This window comes from Mya arenaria, chromosome 6, assembly GCF_026914265.1.
Source record: "Mya arenaria isolate MELC-2E11 chromosome 6, ASM2691426v1".
In the NCBI taxonomy this organism is placed as follows: domain Eukaryota; kingdom Metazoa; phylum Mollusca; class Bivalvia; order Myida; family Myidae; genus Mya; species Mya arenaria.
In genome coordinates this window covers 35,606,732-35,623,566 of record NC_069127.1, presented here as the reverse complement: position 1 = coordinate 35,623,566, position 16,835 = coordinate 35,606,732, and the positions used below count along the sequence as shown (strand labels likewise).

The window sequence follows — 16,835 nt, the reverse complement described above, 5'->3', positions numbered from 1 at the left end:
CCCTGTTCACGAGCTTTCTTCAGTTAATTTTTGGAAACATATTTTAGTTCAAGCATACAAAGATTGAGGCCTTGGGCTCTTTCATTCCTCAGATGATGATTTGAAACATATTATTTGATCATGGTCACCGCGATCTTGACTTTTAATCTGAAAAATGAACACGGATCATCTGCTAGTCATGGCCAACCTGCATACCAAGTTTAAGGTCAGTCGAAACTTCCTTGATCTTTGAGCTCAAAGTGAATAGGGTTAATTCATTGGTCATGTCCAAATGGCATACCAAGAGTGTGGTTGATGGACTCCAGGGTTCTTCATTTATTGATCGAAAATAGATTTCCGCTCAAGGTCCTAAAAACCTTGACCTCGAAATAAATAGGGGTATCTACTGGTCAAAACCAACCGGTGAACCTTGATTGCATTGGTTGGGCTCTTACGTTCTTCAGATATTAATTTGAAACATATTTTCTGCTCAAGGTCACTACGACCTTGACCTTTGACCCAAAAGTTAAATGGGATCATCTGCTGTTTATGGCCTGCCACATAAAAAGTTTGAGGGCTCTGGGCCCAAGCGTTCTTCAAGTGTATGTCGGAATTATATGTTCAGTTCAAGGTCACCACAGCTTTGTTCCACTGTCCACAAAATCATCAATTGGTCATCACTAACTTGTGTACTAATATTGAGGTCGCCGTGCAACCACGTTCTATATATATTGATCAGAAACGGATTTTAGCTTAAGGTCACTTTGACCTAGACCTTGGTTTCACTGACTCCAAATAGATAGCATTCATCTTATAGTAATGGACAATCTGCCAAACAAGTTTGATGTCAAAAGGCCCAAGCGTTATTCAATAAAAGTGAAAACATATTTTCAGACCTTGTTGACCTAAACATCAAGAGGGTTCACCTGCTGTTTTAACCCATCTTACTTAACAAGCTTAAGGTCCCTTGGCCTAAGTGTGCGCAAGATATTGATCGGAAACCGTGGGAACAGACGGATTGACGGATTCAAATGGACCAACATTTCTTGTTAATGTGGTTTTTTTCCGTCTTTTAAAAAAAACACCATAAAAGTTTATTTTTGTGTTTGTGTTCAATAATACACATAACCAAATAAACTCCTTACACTAACGGACCCAGCCCCCAAACAATCCTTGGGTTGGCCTGGACAGACAGACGGACAGGAGGTTTGAAAACTATACCATTGGATGCATAACAAACAGATATCCTTGGCTCTTTAAGAAATTTAAAAGTCGTGAAAGCATAATCCACATACAAGAAATGTGTGAGAAATCGTTCATATTTAATTGCAAATTAATAATTGATTCCCAACTGTAGGGAAGTAATAAAATTGCATTTTAACATTTAACATTTTAAAAAGACATTCTTCATCAATAACAACATTTTATTTCAAAATTCAATGTCACTGTGAATGGCGACGACATTTCGTCTTTTCATATGATAAATGATAAAAAAACAACTTCAAAAAAATTCTTGTTTTTGTTACTTTTAAAAGTCTTGTTTATTCTGCAATGTGAATTGTATACATGGGTACCCACGGGTAACTGCAGATAAGGTACCTGGGTCCAAAATGTACATCCACCCATGCCCAACTCGATTGTAGACAATGAGCTAATAAGAGTCTTAGAAACTTGATCAATAAAATGTCATCAAAGTGTATCATTTTTAAAATCGTTCATTTTAGACAATTTCCCCTTAAATGTTTTCAGAAGGATCAGTACAAGATTTTCTGAGTCACAAAAACTGGATGGAAGCAATGAATGACAGTTTCCAAGATAAATATCCTTCCTCCAGTTCTCCATCACACGTTGAGAGGAATGATGACCATTTGGTTCTGAGGTCAGGTTTGAAACTGAAGCAGGCCAGCCTGTACAAGCTTTTGAATTTTTCCTCTTAAGTCAGAGTCAGCAGTCTGTAGTATTCTGCAACAGTAAAATGAAATTGATCACCTTTTAATTGATAATGATAGTATCATCTTTAAGACAAAAAAGATCCTTTCAAAAGCATTGATGACATGTCATAAATTTGCAATGAGTTTGATTTATAGTATAAGATAATCAGACAAAAATCATCATTCATAATTGGTTGGAAATGGAAAGTAGTTTATCACATGAAAATAATAGAAATTGTTTTCCCTCCCTCAAAAATGGTACGTAAAAATATTTATATTTATTTACTTCTATAATTCATAATTGGTCAAACACCTTTTCATGACTAGATGTAAACATTTAAAATGTCTTTTTTGATACAATTACAGCACCAATTTGGATATATGATATCATGCCTCAAGAATGGATGATCATAATCCATTATCTTCGATGTTATTCAGCCATCGATGACTGTTCGATTATATTCCAATATCCAACCATCACAAGTGTACTAGATCTTTTACCTTTGTGCACTTCCAGGATTATTCCTCAAAGTCTCAAACAGTTGTTGTATCTTCGTATCAACTAAGATGTCCCTGATTTCAGGGTCTGCCAGTATGTCCTGCATCTTAGCCTCATCCTGGGCGGTGGGCTGGTGTGGGTCGGTGCTGCTGTGGACGGCAAGGTCAGCCCCACCCCTCTGGGTTCGGGTCTGGACAGGGCCAGGAGCAGAGGTCTTCTGGGGGATACTGGATCCAGAGGTACCCCCTCCTGGAACTTTGTCTCCGAGTTTGTTAAAATGGTCACCTGCAATTAATTAAACATTTTATGCTTTAATGATGTGTAAAAATTACTAGTACATGTCTATGTTAATATAGTGTACATAAGATAAGTGAATTTGTCACTTTGAGAACAAGATTTTAAGAATATTTGACTTCCTATGTAACCATGACATGTGTTTTTTGATGTATTGATTTTGTATCACCTGTACATGTTTATATTATGTAAGAAATAATGCAATTATTATTTGAAGACATTAAATCTTAGTGACTTTGCAATCTTTGTGTTCTTTTTTACCTTAATAGATCTAATAGATCTAATACTATATGTCAAATTGCGACTTCATTGAATAAATAACGAAAAAAAGGGAGAGGACAGGGGCCCCTCCCTAGCCCACCATGGTCTAACATTCCTATAAATAAATCCTGGGAAAAACAGTGATTTTAACCAATTAATAACAAAAAAGAACAGAAAAGACAGTTTATTTAGATTATACAATAGTATAATATTATTTAATTCTTTTTAAATGTTTTTTTGGTTAAGAATAAGTATAGTAAACAAGATCAATGAACTTGAAATGATTTCTGTTGAATGGTCTTATAATGGTAAATTTTAGCCTCTAACCTCAACAACATTTCCTATTAAATTGCTGCAGTGCTTTTTCAGCAAAAAAATGGGATAAGGCCAGGGCCATGTTTACAAAATGATATCATATGGCTTAAATGCGCACATTACAGGAAGATGTCAAATTTTGTATCTAAAATTTTTGTATCTAAATGTAAATTTATCACGTTAACTCATTTGACTAAATGATCAAAACAAAATAAAGCCTGGAGTTTCCAAAGATGATATAAACCTAGCCCACTGCCAAGTTTACTTACCCATGAGGCCACAGAAATCCTGGAAAAATTCCTGCACCTCTGGATTGTTGCCGTACTTGGTCATTGCTGTCTTAGGATCCCGTTGAAACTCCCCTATAGCCTGCACAAACTTACGATCCTGAAAAACAAAGCGAGAAAGATGATATACAAGAACATCATACCCACTACATTACTGCCCTAATTGACCCGGGCTGTTTGAGGATGAAGCGGGGTTTCCCCTATTGTCTGCAGAAATTTAATCTGTAACCTCAGACCTTTTCTTTTGGGTAATTGAAGTACATGTTATAGTTACTGCACCCACATCCCAAGATATTTGATTATACACGTACATGAGGCTTTCATTACAAGTGAATAATTTCAATCACGAGGGCAGTGAGTGTTTTATGTTACATGTATGTTGGCAATGACAACGTTCAATAACTTGCGTGTGGTAAAAGTGAATAAAAAGTCTAGTGTATTTAAATTTATCCACATAAATGGTTAAGCTGTGTTTAATTCTTATCATTTAGATTAATAATGGGAGATAATGTATAGATATGATGATACTGTCAAACATGGCACATGCTTCCCAACTCTTCAATTGTATTATAAAGAAGACTGTCTCACAACAAAGACCACCATATTTTTATTTATTCATTAATTGATTTTATTTAGTTGATTAGGGGAGAGCAATTAGAGCAAATGTTATCACTAGTAGTGAGACATGTGTGCCAGCAATTAGAAAGTTATGACTCTGGTACATACATGCCATATTTCTGAGAGGCTTCCCAGAGGATTTTGGTCTGAATTCCAGGGAATTTTGATATTACACAAATTACAGGGGATTTTTACGCAGCGAAATTTAGCGCAATATTTACATTTATGATATAAGAATAATTACTGAAACACACTCTTATTACAATAATTTTTTAACTAAGTCATCATGGTCTTTCATGGATTTTCACCCTCATAATATAATTGATGCTGAAATTCCACTGTCAAATTTGAGCTATCTTTTTTCATTTATTTTTTTAATTCCAGGGGATATGGATCCCCTGGCGGGGGACCAGGGTATGGGTCGGAATCTCGGGGGATTTTTCCAAACACCGGGGGAAATGGCATGTATACTGGTATTGTCTGCTTTATATAATACAAACTGAAAGATATGTTCATGCTAACACAAACACCAACTTTAAAACAAAAATGAACTTTTACAGCTATCACAGAATGTGTTAAATACTCCTGCATGTCAAAGTATCAAAACTACTGTCTGTACCAGAAAATGTAACATGAAAAACAGATTGGGCAGAAAGACACATGCTTATCCAACCATGAACATTTATCAAAAAAAAATAGAAAAATAATTGTCAGAAAAAAATGCTAGTAATACAGTATTTACGGTTTGGTGCATAAGATTAAGCAATTATTTTGTAAGACTTGACACAAAATTCCAACCTGGAGTCTTTTTGACAGTTTCTCATTCTTTTCAAGTTTTTTCAGCAAGTCATCAGTCACCCATTCTGCAAACGAATAAAAAAGCAAAATATTTTTTTGGAAAACCAACAAGATCTTCAGAAGAACAGCCCTAATACTGTTATACAATATAGCATTACTGTGATAATGCTTACAAGTCTGAACATGTATATTTGCCGTTATATTAGATATTAGATTTTTTCTGACATGATTTTTTATTTTCCCAAATTGAGTCATTTTCCCAACATGGAGTAGTTCTTGGCACATGCGGTAACAAACATTCCTAAAAACAGTGTCTGCTTATTCATGTATAAATGTTGTGATAATTGTTAAATGTATTATGACCTAATATGTTGATACGTAAAGCTTTTGACCAAAGGTGACCGTGGGCAAGTTAAAATTGTTTTATCGTTAAAGGCTATTTCTGTCACATCAACAGATGCTTCTTCTGCATTTCCAAATTCCGAAACACACTGATAAAATACAATTTTTGCGATGCAACTTATCTAACATTCATAGAAAATGAGTGATGTTTATCAACATTAAGCCCTCTGAACACAACTTTGCAGTCATTGAAATTAGACTTTCGGAAGAACAAGGCCTAAAAAAAAAAATACATTTGGTTCGGGTTACCCGACCCTACCTACGGAATAGGCGCCGACCCTACCGTTTTTATAGTCAGTTTGAAAAAAAAATGAAAAACTAAATAAATTTTTTTTTTTTTTTTTTTTTCGTTTTTTTTTTTTTTAAATTGCTTTTCAATATGTAGTTTAAACCTTAAATGCTTATACAGAAGATAGCTTTAACACCATTCTCCAATGATGAAAATGATATTCTTATATAAAGCCTAATAAAAAAAATAAATAAAAAAAATAAAAAGCCTACCTACCCTACCTATTTTTGAAAAGGATGTAACCCTAACCAAACAATTTTTTTTTTAGGCCCAAGCCGTAATTCTTATTACTATGGCATGGAATCATATTTTTTTAACAAGCCTGGCTATATAGAATTTATATCAGAATTTGAGCAAGCCCGGAAGACATTTTACCAGTGCAGGGCTTGCGGGCTTGTGCTAATTTCGACCACTGCTTTGTCTGAAACATATGGAAGATTGAATACAGGTGTTTAAGTAGAAATGCATTGATTATGCACCAGTCAATTGTAACCCCCGCCCCCCCCCCCATGGTCCAGGGAATAGCGGTCCAGCCAAGCCCGGGTAAAATCCCCGCCCAACAGGGAAGAACTGATGGTAAAATCCACGCCAAATTCCCCGCACCCCAGGAACCCTAAGTAAGGCCCATGACCCCACTATATTTGGCGCGAAGACAAAACCACTGCATTCAGGCAGCACTGTGGGGCCACCTGAAAGGTAAGAACATGGCCCATTTTCCCGGCTATTCGGTGGTTACAATTGACTTGTGCATTATTAAGGGGTGCACAATGTTTTCGTGACCGTGACTTTTGACCCTCAAAATAATCAGGGTCATCTACTGGTGAAGGGCAACCTATCACAAAAGCTTCATGGTCCTAGGTAAAAATGAACTTAAGTTATAGCACTGACAACACATGGTTTACCGACTGTCTGATACTAAACAAGATTCTGAAAATTGTATACTTTCTTGCTCACCTTTGTTTTGCAAAAGTTTCTCTGTAGTTTTTGACATGGCCTCTTGAACTTCTGAAAACCTGAAGTTAGACTCTTGTGCTTCATCATTTTTCTTCACAAAAGGTATCTCTTCCAGAGTCTTGCCTTTGCTTGTCACTGATTTGGTGGCACTTTGGTCTTGCTTTTTACTGCTATCACATTTCTGAGTGTCTGACTTTGATTTTGATGGTGCACCAAACAAGAATCCTTTTTTCATGCCTCCAAAGCTTGATGATGGTTTGGATGATGTTGATGAGGGGTTTTGAACACTTGATTGAGTCACAGAATTTCTTTCACTGCTGCTTTCTGTCTTTTCTTGCACTGTCTTTGATGTTGCTAATGTTGCATGGGTTTTTTCCTTAGCCGACTTTGTCTGTGTGGTATTTGCCGGTACAGGTACATGTGCATGGCCATTTGGCTGTGTCTTGGACTGTTTACGTCCCTGAAACAGTCATCCGTTTTCACATTTCATGCATAATAAAGAGAAACAACATTGTTCTAATTATCTAAAGTATTAGAAAAGAAAAAAGGCAACGATTTAAAGACCTTTCCTTCAAAGGTATTTAAATTAAATGAAAATATGAAGTTCTGATGCCACAAGAATTTCAAGCTTATGCAGTCATCCAAATTAGTCTTTTAGATGAACAAGTCTGAATTCATATACTACTGCTTGGCATTTTATTTTTATGCCCAGCTATATAAAACCCAGAATTCGAGCAAGCTCGGAAAGCGTTTTACCAGTGCAGGGCTTGTGCTAATTGCGACCACTGCTTATGGATACCCCACATTATTAACAATTACCACCCAAACTGTCAATGTGGCAGAACATTGAAATGCAGAAATACCTGCTGTGTTTGTCGTAGTTCCCTGAGAGCATCCACCTGCTGGATCAGCTCAGACATGTCCTCCAATGGAGGGACATCATCTGAAAATAGAAATATGTGTGTTAAGAACTTAAGACAATACATTTAGCTATATAATGGTCTGTTTTCTTCCTTCAGTGGGGAGACATCACGGTGTACCAGTGGTCGAAATTGGGACAAGCCTGTAAGATCTGCACTGGTAAAATTCTCTCCAGGCCTTCTGGATTTATATTATACAGCACTGGGGCTTGTTGAATATTTTTATTTTTATGGCAGGTACTATTATTAAGATTTGGCCTAAAATAATGTTCATCCAAAAGTTTAATTTCTATGACTGGTGTACCTACCAAAGGTCCCCGTCACATAGCTTGGTCACTAAAATATGGCCCTTCAGTCCTTTGATATACATGTAGTTAAGATATGGTTATAAAAGAGAAATTACTTTTACCATTAACCATTACTTTCTCAAACAGAAAATTTGTTTTTGTAGGTTTTATTTTTAGAGTTAGTGAAAATAAATGTTGAATTTTATAAATATGATATACATGTAGTATAAAATAAATACATTCATGCAATAACATGTACATCAACAGTGTGCATGTACATGTAGATCCTTAATTACCTACATGTACTGCCAGGTTCTTACTAAGAAACACTGAAAGTGTTTGTACCATCCTTCTTTATATATTAAGCTGTAGGCATCCAAAGTGCCTATATATACCCCCATCTGTACTTCATTTACTATTTTTACTAATTTCTATCCTTTATAACCAAGCATCCACCTAACAAACACCACCAATCAAAATGACATAGCTCTTGATAAGCCTCAGTTATCGGACAGTCAAGTCACTGCTATGAATAGCTGCCCCCCACAAATCATTAATGGACAAGTACATGTATACACAGAAGTTAAAATCACTAAAAATAAGGAAACTGAAAAAAAAACAGAAACTATTTTTTACAAAATACAAATTACATACAATATTTTTTGACAAATGTACGGCATATGAATAATTTAAGTATTCATGTACACAAACTATAGAATTAGCTGAGAAAACACGGATACTTCAAGTAAAGTAAAAATGTAAGAACAAAGCGTCATTGACAACCTTCATTCAACGCCATGTTGGAATTTTGCTGGTGCTCTGAAATAATTTCCTTACGTGAAAATCGCGATGAAAATAAACACACGTGTTTTGCTCCTGTCAAAAAATTAAATGGATAAATCTACTATTGGCTTCAAGATATTTGACTGTCTTGATTTCTTATGTAGAAATAATGCCTCCATCTCTAAAGAGCTTTCCAAGTTTTTGAGCAAACAGGTAAGAATCTACTGATTTGATACAAAAATTAACAAATACTGAACTATACTGTCTATAGTAATACTATAGACAGTATAGTTCAGTATTTGTTAATTTTAATCGATAACAAATATTTTTGTATAGCCTATGCTATACAAACATATTTGTTATCGATTAAGAGTGCATATCAGTACTTTTTAACAATAGTAGGTATTCACGAACATTATTTAAATGCATTCATGATATCCTAGGCCTATACTTCAGCTTTTGAGTGCCATGAGCATTTCAAGCCATTGTCATGTATTTTGAATGTCCATGGAATGATCGCATTGAATATGAAATTTCCAGGACCGCAAGCGAATAATACAGCTTGGCTACTAGGCTGTTGGTATTGGCAGCTGTGGTAAAGATATTAATTGAATAAACCTAGGCCATTGTTTTGTAATAAATCCATATTCAACGTGCAATAAGATCTATTTCAATAATATTAAAATTGATTAATAATTATTTTGTTTTTTTCAGATATGGAGTCCAAGTGACAGACGAGAGATTCTTGAAAAATTGAGTGATGTGTTCTTGACCGGTCAGGTTCGGCAATTTGGGGCAATTTTTCGTCCCCTGCTACTGGATATTATAACTAGAACTGGACACAAAATAGAAGAATGTGGGACACCATTTGATAAGCATCTAAGCTTTTGTGTTGCTCTCTCAAGTTGCCTGCACTGGCCGGACATTCAAAGGTTCAAATTGATTTGTTGTTTAACATCAGCGTTACTTTGAGACCTACCTAGTACCTTTTTGAAGAAAAAAACAAAGGGCCATAGAAAAAACAAACTGTTCTCTGCAAAAAATTCTAAATTTAAAAAAGATTAAATTGCTTATGAGAGTAGATTTTTTCAATGAAATCAAAAACAAACAAATCAGCTCCATATGCAAAACATTGAATAAATGTTGCATTGTGGCATTGTCCTTTCTCTTTTATAACTCACTTGCAATTGACTTTAATAATATACATGTAATTTCAAGAGTTATTTTAAGGTGTCTTTTTTCCTGAATTTATTTATACATTGTATTTTCAAATTTAACTTATATAATTTTGTTTGAGTTATGTTGGGAGAGAATATCTTTATAGTACTAAGACTCTGAGCTTGCCTCCATTGTAATGATAACATTTTTATCTATGTTTTTTTCAACATTTAAGCTTGAAAGCTTTTTATTGAAATATATGTACATATACTTTGAACAAATTGAACTTGCCAGGACAGTTAAATTCACTTCTTTTGCATCAAGAATTTTACTTGACAGTTCTTCCTTTAATATATCATTTAAATATTTATTTAATAACAGAAACATGTTATACTGAAACATTTCATTATCGTATAAAAACTTGCATTTTCAGGTTTACTCTGAGTTACGTGAAGGGGAAGCCGAGCTTCCTAGCTCCTGAGAATGGCGAAACAGCAGAACCAAAGAAGAAAAAACGGAAAAAATCCAAGGTTCGTATCTAGGAACTTCTTCATTCAGAGCAATTTCACTTTAAACTCTTTGCTAATATTTTCAACTTAAATCAAACTAATTTAAAAAAAAGAGAGAATTGGCATGCAATAGTTTAGCATCGAAAGTAGGGCCTTGTCACCTTCTTATACCAGAGGTTGAAATTTGGCTACTTTCTGACTCAAAAAGTTTATTTTACAATGTTTTTCAAAAAGATCATTAATGTTGTATTTTTCTGATAATAATTGTATGTCAATCTATGATTATTTTGAATAAATGAGCATGAAGTATTAAGGCATAATTTTATTGTGAATTTGAAGTATTTAAACGTTCGTTAACAAATTCAAATAAAAAGGCAATGCCTCTATTTAATAATTGCTGAAAAAGCTGTGATAATATATTAAGATTTAGCCAGACATGGAAATCCCTATACATGCACTCTAACTCAACTTGACATAAATTGAGAATCAGTTATTGTTAATTTTGCATTGCAGGGTCAAGAGGTCACAAGGGTGCAGGCTGCATGGCTGTTTACAAAATACCTTGGTGAAGATGTTACAGAGTTCCTCCCCTTGGTTGACATTCTGCCATTTACATCAAATGAACATGGTCATGTCAAATGGTGGGTGCTTAGTTCGAGTTTCAAGTGCCTTGTTTATACTATTTGTAAAACAAGGGTGTTAAAACAATTAAATGTTTTAAGATTAATCCTTTCTGAGTTTTTTTTCCAAATAAAAGAGGAAAAATTGTGTAATTCTGGTAAAAAATAATTAAATCATTTATATATATTTTATTATATCAATCTGGAGTATGTTTGTTTCAAATGACAAACTCCGGAGAGCTCATTGTTTATTAAATTGATGTTAAGTAAGTCTAAAGGTAAAGAATTTGAAAAAATATCTCTTACGACCAAGCAATATTTATTATGAGTCTTACAAAGACTCTTTAATTCTAATTGGGAGTAGTATTTGGTCCCTGGTATATATAATTATGCTAAAGATTGTTACCATTGTCGTGCTAGTATATTTTCTTGTTTACCTTACATTTACATGTAATTATACTGAGCGCAAGTCAGTTTTGAAGCTCCATAGTGGCATTGTTGTATACTGATTGTTATTCATTTTACAAGGATTGTGAAACAAATTATTACATTATATTTATCACTCGCGTCTGCACAACGTTATGAGAGAGAGTGGAAACTGGAGAACATGTAAGAAACCAACTTGTCAGGGTTGGTTATAGCAAACCAAACTCACATGTGCCCAGGCAAAGAATTGAATTGTGGTCACCTAGGAGAGAATTGAGTGCGCTTACAGTGCACTAACCACCGTGTGCTAACCTGATAACTTTATCTGATTATCTAAACTCATCTTATTTATCTTAGATTATGTGTCAGAATGTCTTGTGTCTTATATTACGTATGTGTGCCAGATTATCTTGTCTTGTCTTTGGTGTATATGTGTGTGTGTTTGCAGTCTTTGCTATCTGTCAACCTACTTTATTCAGCTTATGTTGGGTTTTGTGTGCCAGACTATCTTATCTTAAGTTAATTTTTCACATTATCTTGTCTTTACTTTCGTGTGTGCGTTTTCTTTGGTGTGTGTCATGCTATTCTATCTGTCAGACTACCTTATCTGGCTTACATTATATTTTGTGTGTAAGGCTATCTTAGCTTGATTTAACCTAAGTTTATGTGTCAGAATATCTTGTCTTATTTAGGTTTGCCTGTCAGACTGTTGTGGAGAGACAAGGCATGTCCCCGGCAGCCAGGAAGGAATACCTTTTACAGCACTTCACAGAAGATAAACTCAGGGAGCTAACAATCAAGTATGCTACAATTTGGTTTTATGCTTAACAAAGTAAAGCAACATGAACATGCTATATTCGAAACGGTTGATGTTAAATTCACTGGCAAGAATAGTATTTCTGACAATACTGTATACATAGCTCATGTAATAAATATTGTAATAGGCTTAAGACACCCAAATAAACATCAATTTTTATATACCGGGTAGTATGTATTGTGGTCTGGATAAGATTATTCACAACACCTAGCATAGCCAGTACGGTAACACCTCAAGGCCTTCTTTCTGGCTTCTGCATGTGCTATTTGTGTTGAATAAAATATGTGGCAAGAGACATTTTCCAGAATGAAAAAATCTCCGAAACAACAAAACAATCACAATAAGAGATTTGAAAGTATTCACTGGTAAAAGCAAGTTTTTGAAAAGCTCAAAGCTTTAAACTACATTTATCAGTTAGCCTTAGGTATAGATTGACATGTTATATCTATCTTATTCTAAAACTTTTAAGGTTTTCTACGGATACACCACATACATCGGTTTCTACTGATGTTCAGTGTGTACCTGAGTTGACCAATGAGGTGTCCCATACACGTCACATGATCCTGGAGACTGACTTCTGTGACAAGGTCACATGTGTGGGAGGAGTGTTACTGTCAAAAAAGAAAACAGAATCTGAAGTGGTAAGAAACAGATCTTGTATTGTGATTTTCAGCTTGTCTGTTTGTGTTTGAATAAAACCTCAAGGTATAATCATAGTCATGGTCATGGTGTCTCTTTTATCATCAAAATAGTAAAAGTTGATGCTGTAATTTTTTTTTATCCCAGTAATATATTAAAATAAACAAGAGTTTGCCTCGGCTTGTGTTAGTTTTGTTATACCCGTTGATCGGAAAATGGGGTATGGTAATGGGTAGCGGTGTGTGCGTATTTTGATCATAGTGATCTTGTTTGGAGTATAACTTGAAAAGTCTTTGTGGTATTTTCTTCAACTTCATATATAGATATATCTGATTTAAAGATTTTTTTTAGTTATTATCCATTGTTTAATTGATAAACAATAGATATCCTTTGTGGAAAATGATACTGTTCTTAATTCTGCTAGGGATATGGCAGTCTCGTAGTCATTGACTGCTCTTGTTTATGATGTAGTTTCCTGTAACAAAAATATAAGTATCTGCCATGGCCACTTGTGTAAGATCGGTTCATCCCAACCTGAGCGTAGGGTGTAAAGCGGAAACAGATATACAAATTTCCACAAAACACCCTGCGCAAGGGTTTGGATGAACCAAATGAATCTTAGATAATTGTGTGATGACAATAAAAATGAAGTTCTATACTAGTACTTGTTTTATCTTTGCCCGTAGGCAAGATAAGGATTTCCAGCATGGCCAAATGGGAAACTGCCTTGACGTTGTCAGTGAAAACTAAATTAGATCTTACTGGGAGCTAATTTAAACCTTTTTATAGTCGCTCAGTCTCACACAAAGCGAAAATTTATTTCTTGTGTCAAATGCCATATTGATGCAAGTATTTTACTCAATTTAAAGAAAAAGTGCTGACTGCATATGTATGTTTTCAGAAGCTGGACCTACTTCCTGTCCCGTCCAATGAGAAGAACCTGCACAGCATTGCCATGGCAGTGTCTGCGGGGTCACCTGTTCTGCTCCAGGGAGTTGTGGGCTCAGGAAAGACAACTCTGGTAGAACATCTTGCAAAACTGACTGGCAGAGCTACAGCCCCTGCCTTAATGAAGATACAACTTGGTGATCAGATGGACAGCAAGGTAGTGTATTACTGGTTGTATGAATAGATTTTTTGTCTTTAGAAAAGATGTCCTGTCTCTTTTATTCCAAAATTAAGAGGGCCATTTCAGGAGTGATAAAAGGTTCTTATAGTCGAGTATAATACTGATTTTAAAACTGTTCTGTATAATGTACTTTAGTCAATAATTAAGACTTTGTGAAGTTTATGTTTTTTGTTCTTCAATGCTATTGAAAGTAAGTGCTTCTGCTGCCATGACGACGTTGCCTTGCACATACAGATGCAAGAGGTAGTTTGTCTGACAGACTTGCATGACAGGTGGTAACCAATGTTTAGAGTGTGCTTTTGGAAGGCATCTTATGTGATTTGTTTTCTTTCTTTATCTCTTTATAGGCTTTGCTTGGCACATACAGGTGCACAGAGGTGCCTGGGGAGTTTGTCTGGCAGCCGGGCGTTCTGACCCAGGCCGTAACCAATGGCTACTGGGTGTTGTTGGAAGACATTGATGAGGCCCCGATGGAGGTGGTGTCTGTCCTCTTGCCCCTCCTAGAGACTAGGGCCCTCTCCGTGCCAGGGCATGGGGACACTGTCAGGGCGGCACCTGGCTTCCATCTGTTTGCCACTCAGAGGTAAGAAGGTGCCAGTGTGACTGATGTAAACTTATTGTATACTGAAATTACCTCAGCAGATTTATGTGCGGACAGAATATGAATTATGCTAAAGTCTGTTTGATGGACCTGTGTCGGTTTTCTGAGAGACTTATTGTAAAATCTGGTATCACCAGTGAAGCCTTCTTTGAAAGTACACGTTCATGCTTGTCAAATTAACTTGCACCAATTACGTTTTAATCGAAATATACCTATTTCTTAACAATGAGTGATATCATGACTGTTTGTTTTCAGGTTGGTGAGCAGCAGTGCTGGTTGGCAGCGAAAGCAGACTGGTTCCAGTGCCCTGCTTGAGAAACTGTGGACTAGCGTGCTGGTGGAACCTCTGTCACGGGATGAACTAAAGATGGTGACACATTACTTATATTCTTAGCCCACAAGAAAGGGTTCCTGGGGTTGGGAGTTTAAAACACATGGGGGCTGATATATATTTTTATGCTCTGCTTAAGAAATTGTGGACTAGTGTGATTGTTGAACCCATGTTGCAGGGTGAACTTAAGATTGTGAGGCCTTTAGCCTTTGTATGTTCTTAACAATGCTTTTCCTTACTTGGGGTAGTATGCACATGCTGGGCCTTTATTGTTGTAGCCAAACCTAGGGCCCAGGGGAACATTTCATGAAGAAGCCAATGAGTAGGATAATTTTTCAACAGTATTATTGTACCATTTTAAATCCACCCTAGGCACAAAATTGCTGCCATGGTTCTTCCTAAAACAACCTCCAGTTTCAGGCAGTAGACACACTTCCAAAGCTTCTGTAATATTACTGTCTTAGGATCAGCTGCTAGGGATTTTGTCATTTAATCCTTAGTTTGTTGGATTTATCAGGCATAAGAAATTTTAGGATAAATATCATGGCCAGTCTATTTTCCAGTTGGACATCTACCATGGTCTTCTCAGATATTCAAGCTGATAATAAATATATGCCTTTGTTTTAGGTGATATGTACCAAGTACCCAGCCCTGGAGACAGTTGTCGACCGTCTGCTGGATATCTACTTCATGTTGTCTGCTGGGGGTCATGAGGGGTCAACTGCTGGGGGTCAACAGGGTGCCTCTGCTGGGGATATTGAGGGGGCACCTGCCATTGCTATGGAGATGGTGGAGAGCACTGTTGGCAAGTTCCTGTCCCGAGATGGTCGGCAAATCTCCACCAGGTAACTGCCTTTTCAAAGTGTTGCAACTAACTACCAATGTTGTCTAGAAACAGTCTTAATCAAATTTGAGTCCCAGCTATTGTCTTTTTTTGTGCATCCAAGGAATCTCTTTAGCAGATTGTTAGTGTTTAGGTTCATCGCTGTTTCAAAACACTTGCTCAGTGCATGATAAGTGTAGTCGAAAGAACTTGATACTTAACAGTGTATTGACCAAATGCTTTTAGAGGAAGTGCATTCAGTGTTTATATTTACATACATATCTTGCAAAGCTTGTCTGGGATCAGCAAACTACAATGATTTAGGGAACAGCAGTAGTGTCAATGACGTGATTTGTTTCATCAGGTACATGTTATCACAAATAGCGTCATTTGATCAATCTCAAGTATAAGAGGTATTCTGGAAATGTTTGCTTTTATTGGAGTATGGATGCAATTGAATATATATGCAATTATATAAGAAAGTGCAATACGAGTGAAAATGTTTATTGATAAAAGAGAAGTTTGCACATATTAATAATGTACATGACCTTTATTTTTGATGATGAATAGGTGAGTATTGAATTATTTTCTGTGGATGCCCTTGTCATGTCTGTTAACTGATACTTCTTAACTAAATTAAAATTGTTGTAAAATATAGAAGTTTAAACCTAAATTTCATTGTATGACTTTGTAAACCAAAGTGTATTATTCTCCCCTGCAGGGACCTGATGACATGGTGTGGGAGGGTGGGGCGAGACTTTGATGTTGTGTCCCCAGAGTCGGGCAGTCTCGCCCTCCAGGAGGCCATGGACTGTTTTGTGGCGTGTATTTCCCGGCCTGCAAGGCGCTTTCCACTCGCAGAGGCTATTGGGGCAAAACTCAATGTGTCCAAACCCAAGGTCAAGCTTGATACTAGCCTTGATATGTCAAATAACATATTTTACAAGGTCTTAGTAATGGTATATGTATAGAGAAGATTTCCAATTTTGGGAATATGCTTATATATTTCATTTTAACACTAAATGCATCATGCAGTGTTCATATATATTTAAAGCAGTTAATAAATTTAATCTTTATGCCAAATGAAATAGTACATCTTCTGTACCATTATTTATACCCTACATTATCTCATTCATGCCATATTTTCGGAAGGTGTTACAGGGGA

At 35.9% G+C, this 16,835-nt stretch overlaps 2 protein-coding genes across 2 annotated transcripts in view; one reads left to right on the top strand and one right to left on the bottom strand.

The window, feature by feature from the left end:
* Positions 1-368: 368 nt before the first annotated feature.
* Positions 369-8,639, bottom strand: LOC128236967 (uncharacterized). The gene is made up of 7 exons (XM_052952124.1): positions 8,618-8,639; positions 7,491-7,570; positions 6,628-7,087; positions 4,983-5,047; positions 3,549-3,666; positions 2,412-2,694; positions 369-1,941 (listed from the first exon to the last, which is right to left on the bottom strand). Exons 1-7 carry the CDS (start codon positions 8,631-8,633, stop codon positions 1,860-1,862), a joined length of 1,104 nt encoding a protein of 367 aa, XP_052808084.1. The 5' UTR covers positions 8,634-8,639; the 3' UTR covers positions 369-1,859.
* Positions 8,640-8,690: 51 nt separating this feature from the next.
* The window catches only part of LOC128237544 (midasin-like), a 102,404-nt gene continuing 94,259 nt past the window's right edge, over positions 8,691-16,835 (top strand). The window contains exons 1-11 of the mRNA XM_052953135.1: positions 8,691-8,830; positions 9,332-9,549; positions 10,209-10,305; positions 10,798-10,925; positions 12,023-12,130; positions 12,617-12,788; positions 13,688-13,891; positions 14,263-14,498; positions 14,772-14,886; positions 15,475-15,692; positions 16,392-16,569. Coding sequence (XP_052809095.1) covers positions 8,726-8,830; positions 9,332-9,549; positions 10,209-10,305; positions 10,798-10,925; positions 12,023-12,130; positions 12,617-12,788; positions 13,688-13,891; positions 14,263-14,498; positions 14,772-14,886; positions 15,475-15,692; positions 16,392-16,569 — 1,779 coding nt within the window. The 5' untranslated portion in view covers positions 8,691-8,725. The remainder of the gene's footprint in view (positions 8,831-9,331; positions 9,550-10,208; positions 10,306-10,797; positions 10,926-12,022; positions 12,131-12,616; positions 12,789-13,687; positions 13,892-14,262; positions 14,499-14,771; positions 14,887-15,474; positions 15,693-16,391; positions 16,570-16,835) is intronic.

What these genes read in the sequence shown, in the direction of transcription:
- LOC128236967 (XM_052952124.1), bottom strand. An exon ending in GAAACTTTTGCAAAACAAAG is followed by an intron (nt 5,048 to 6,627) that starts GTGAGCAAGAAA and finishes ATTCGTTTGCAG; the next exon opens with AATGGGTGACTGATGACTTG. An exon ending in AATCCTGGAAGTGCACAAAG is followed by an intron (nt 1,942 to 2,411) that starts GTAAAAGATCTA and finishes TTACTGTTGCAG; the next exon opens with AATACTACAGACTGCTGACT.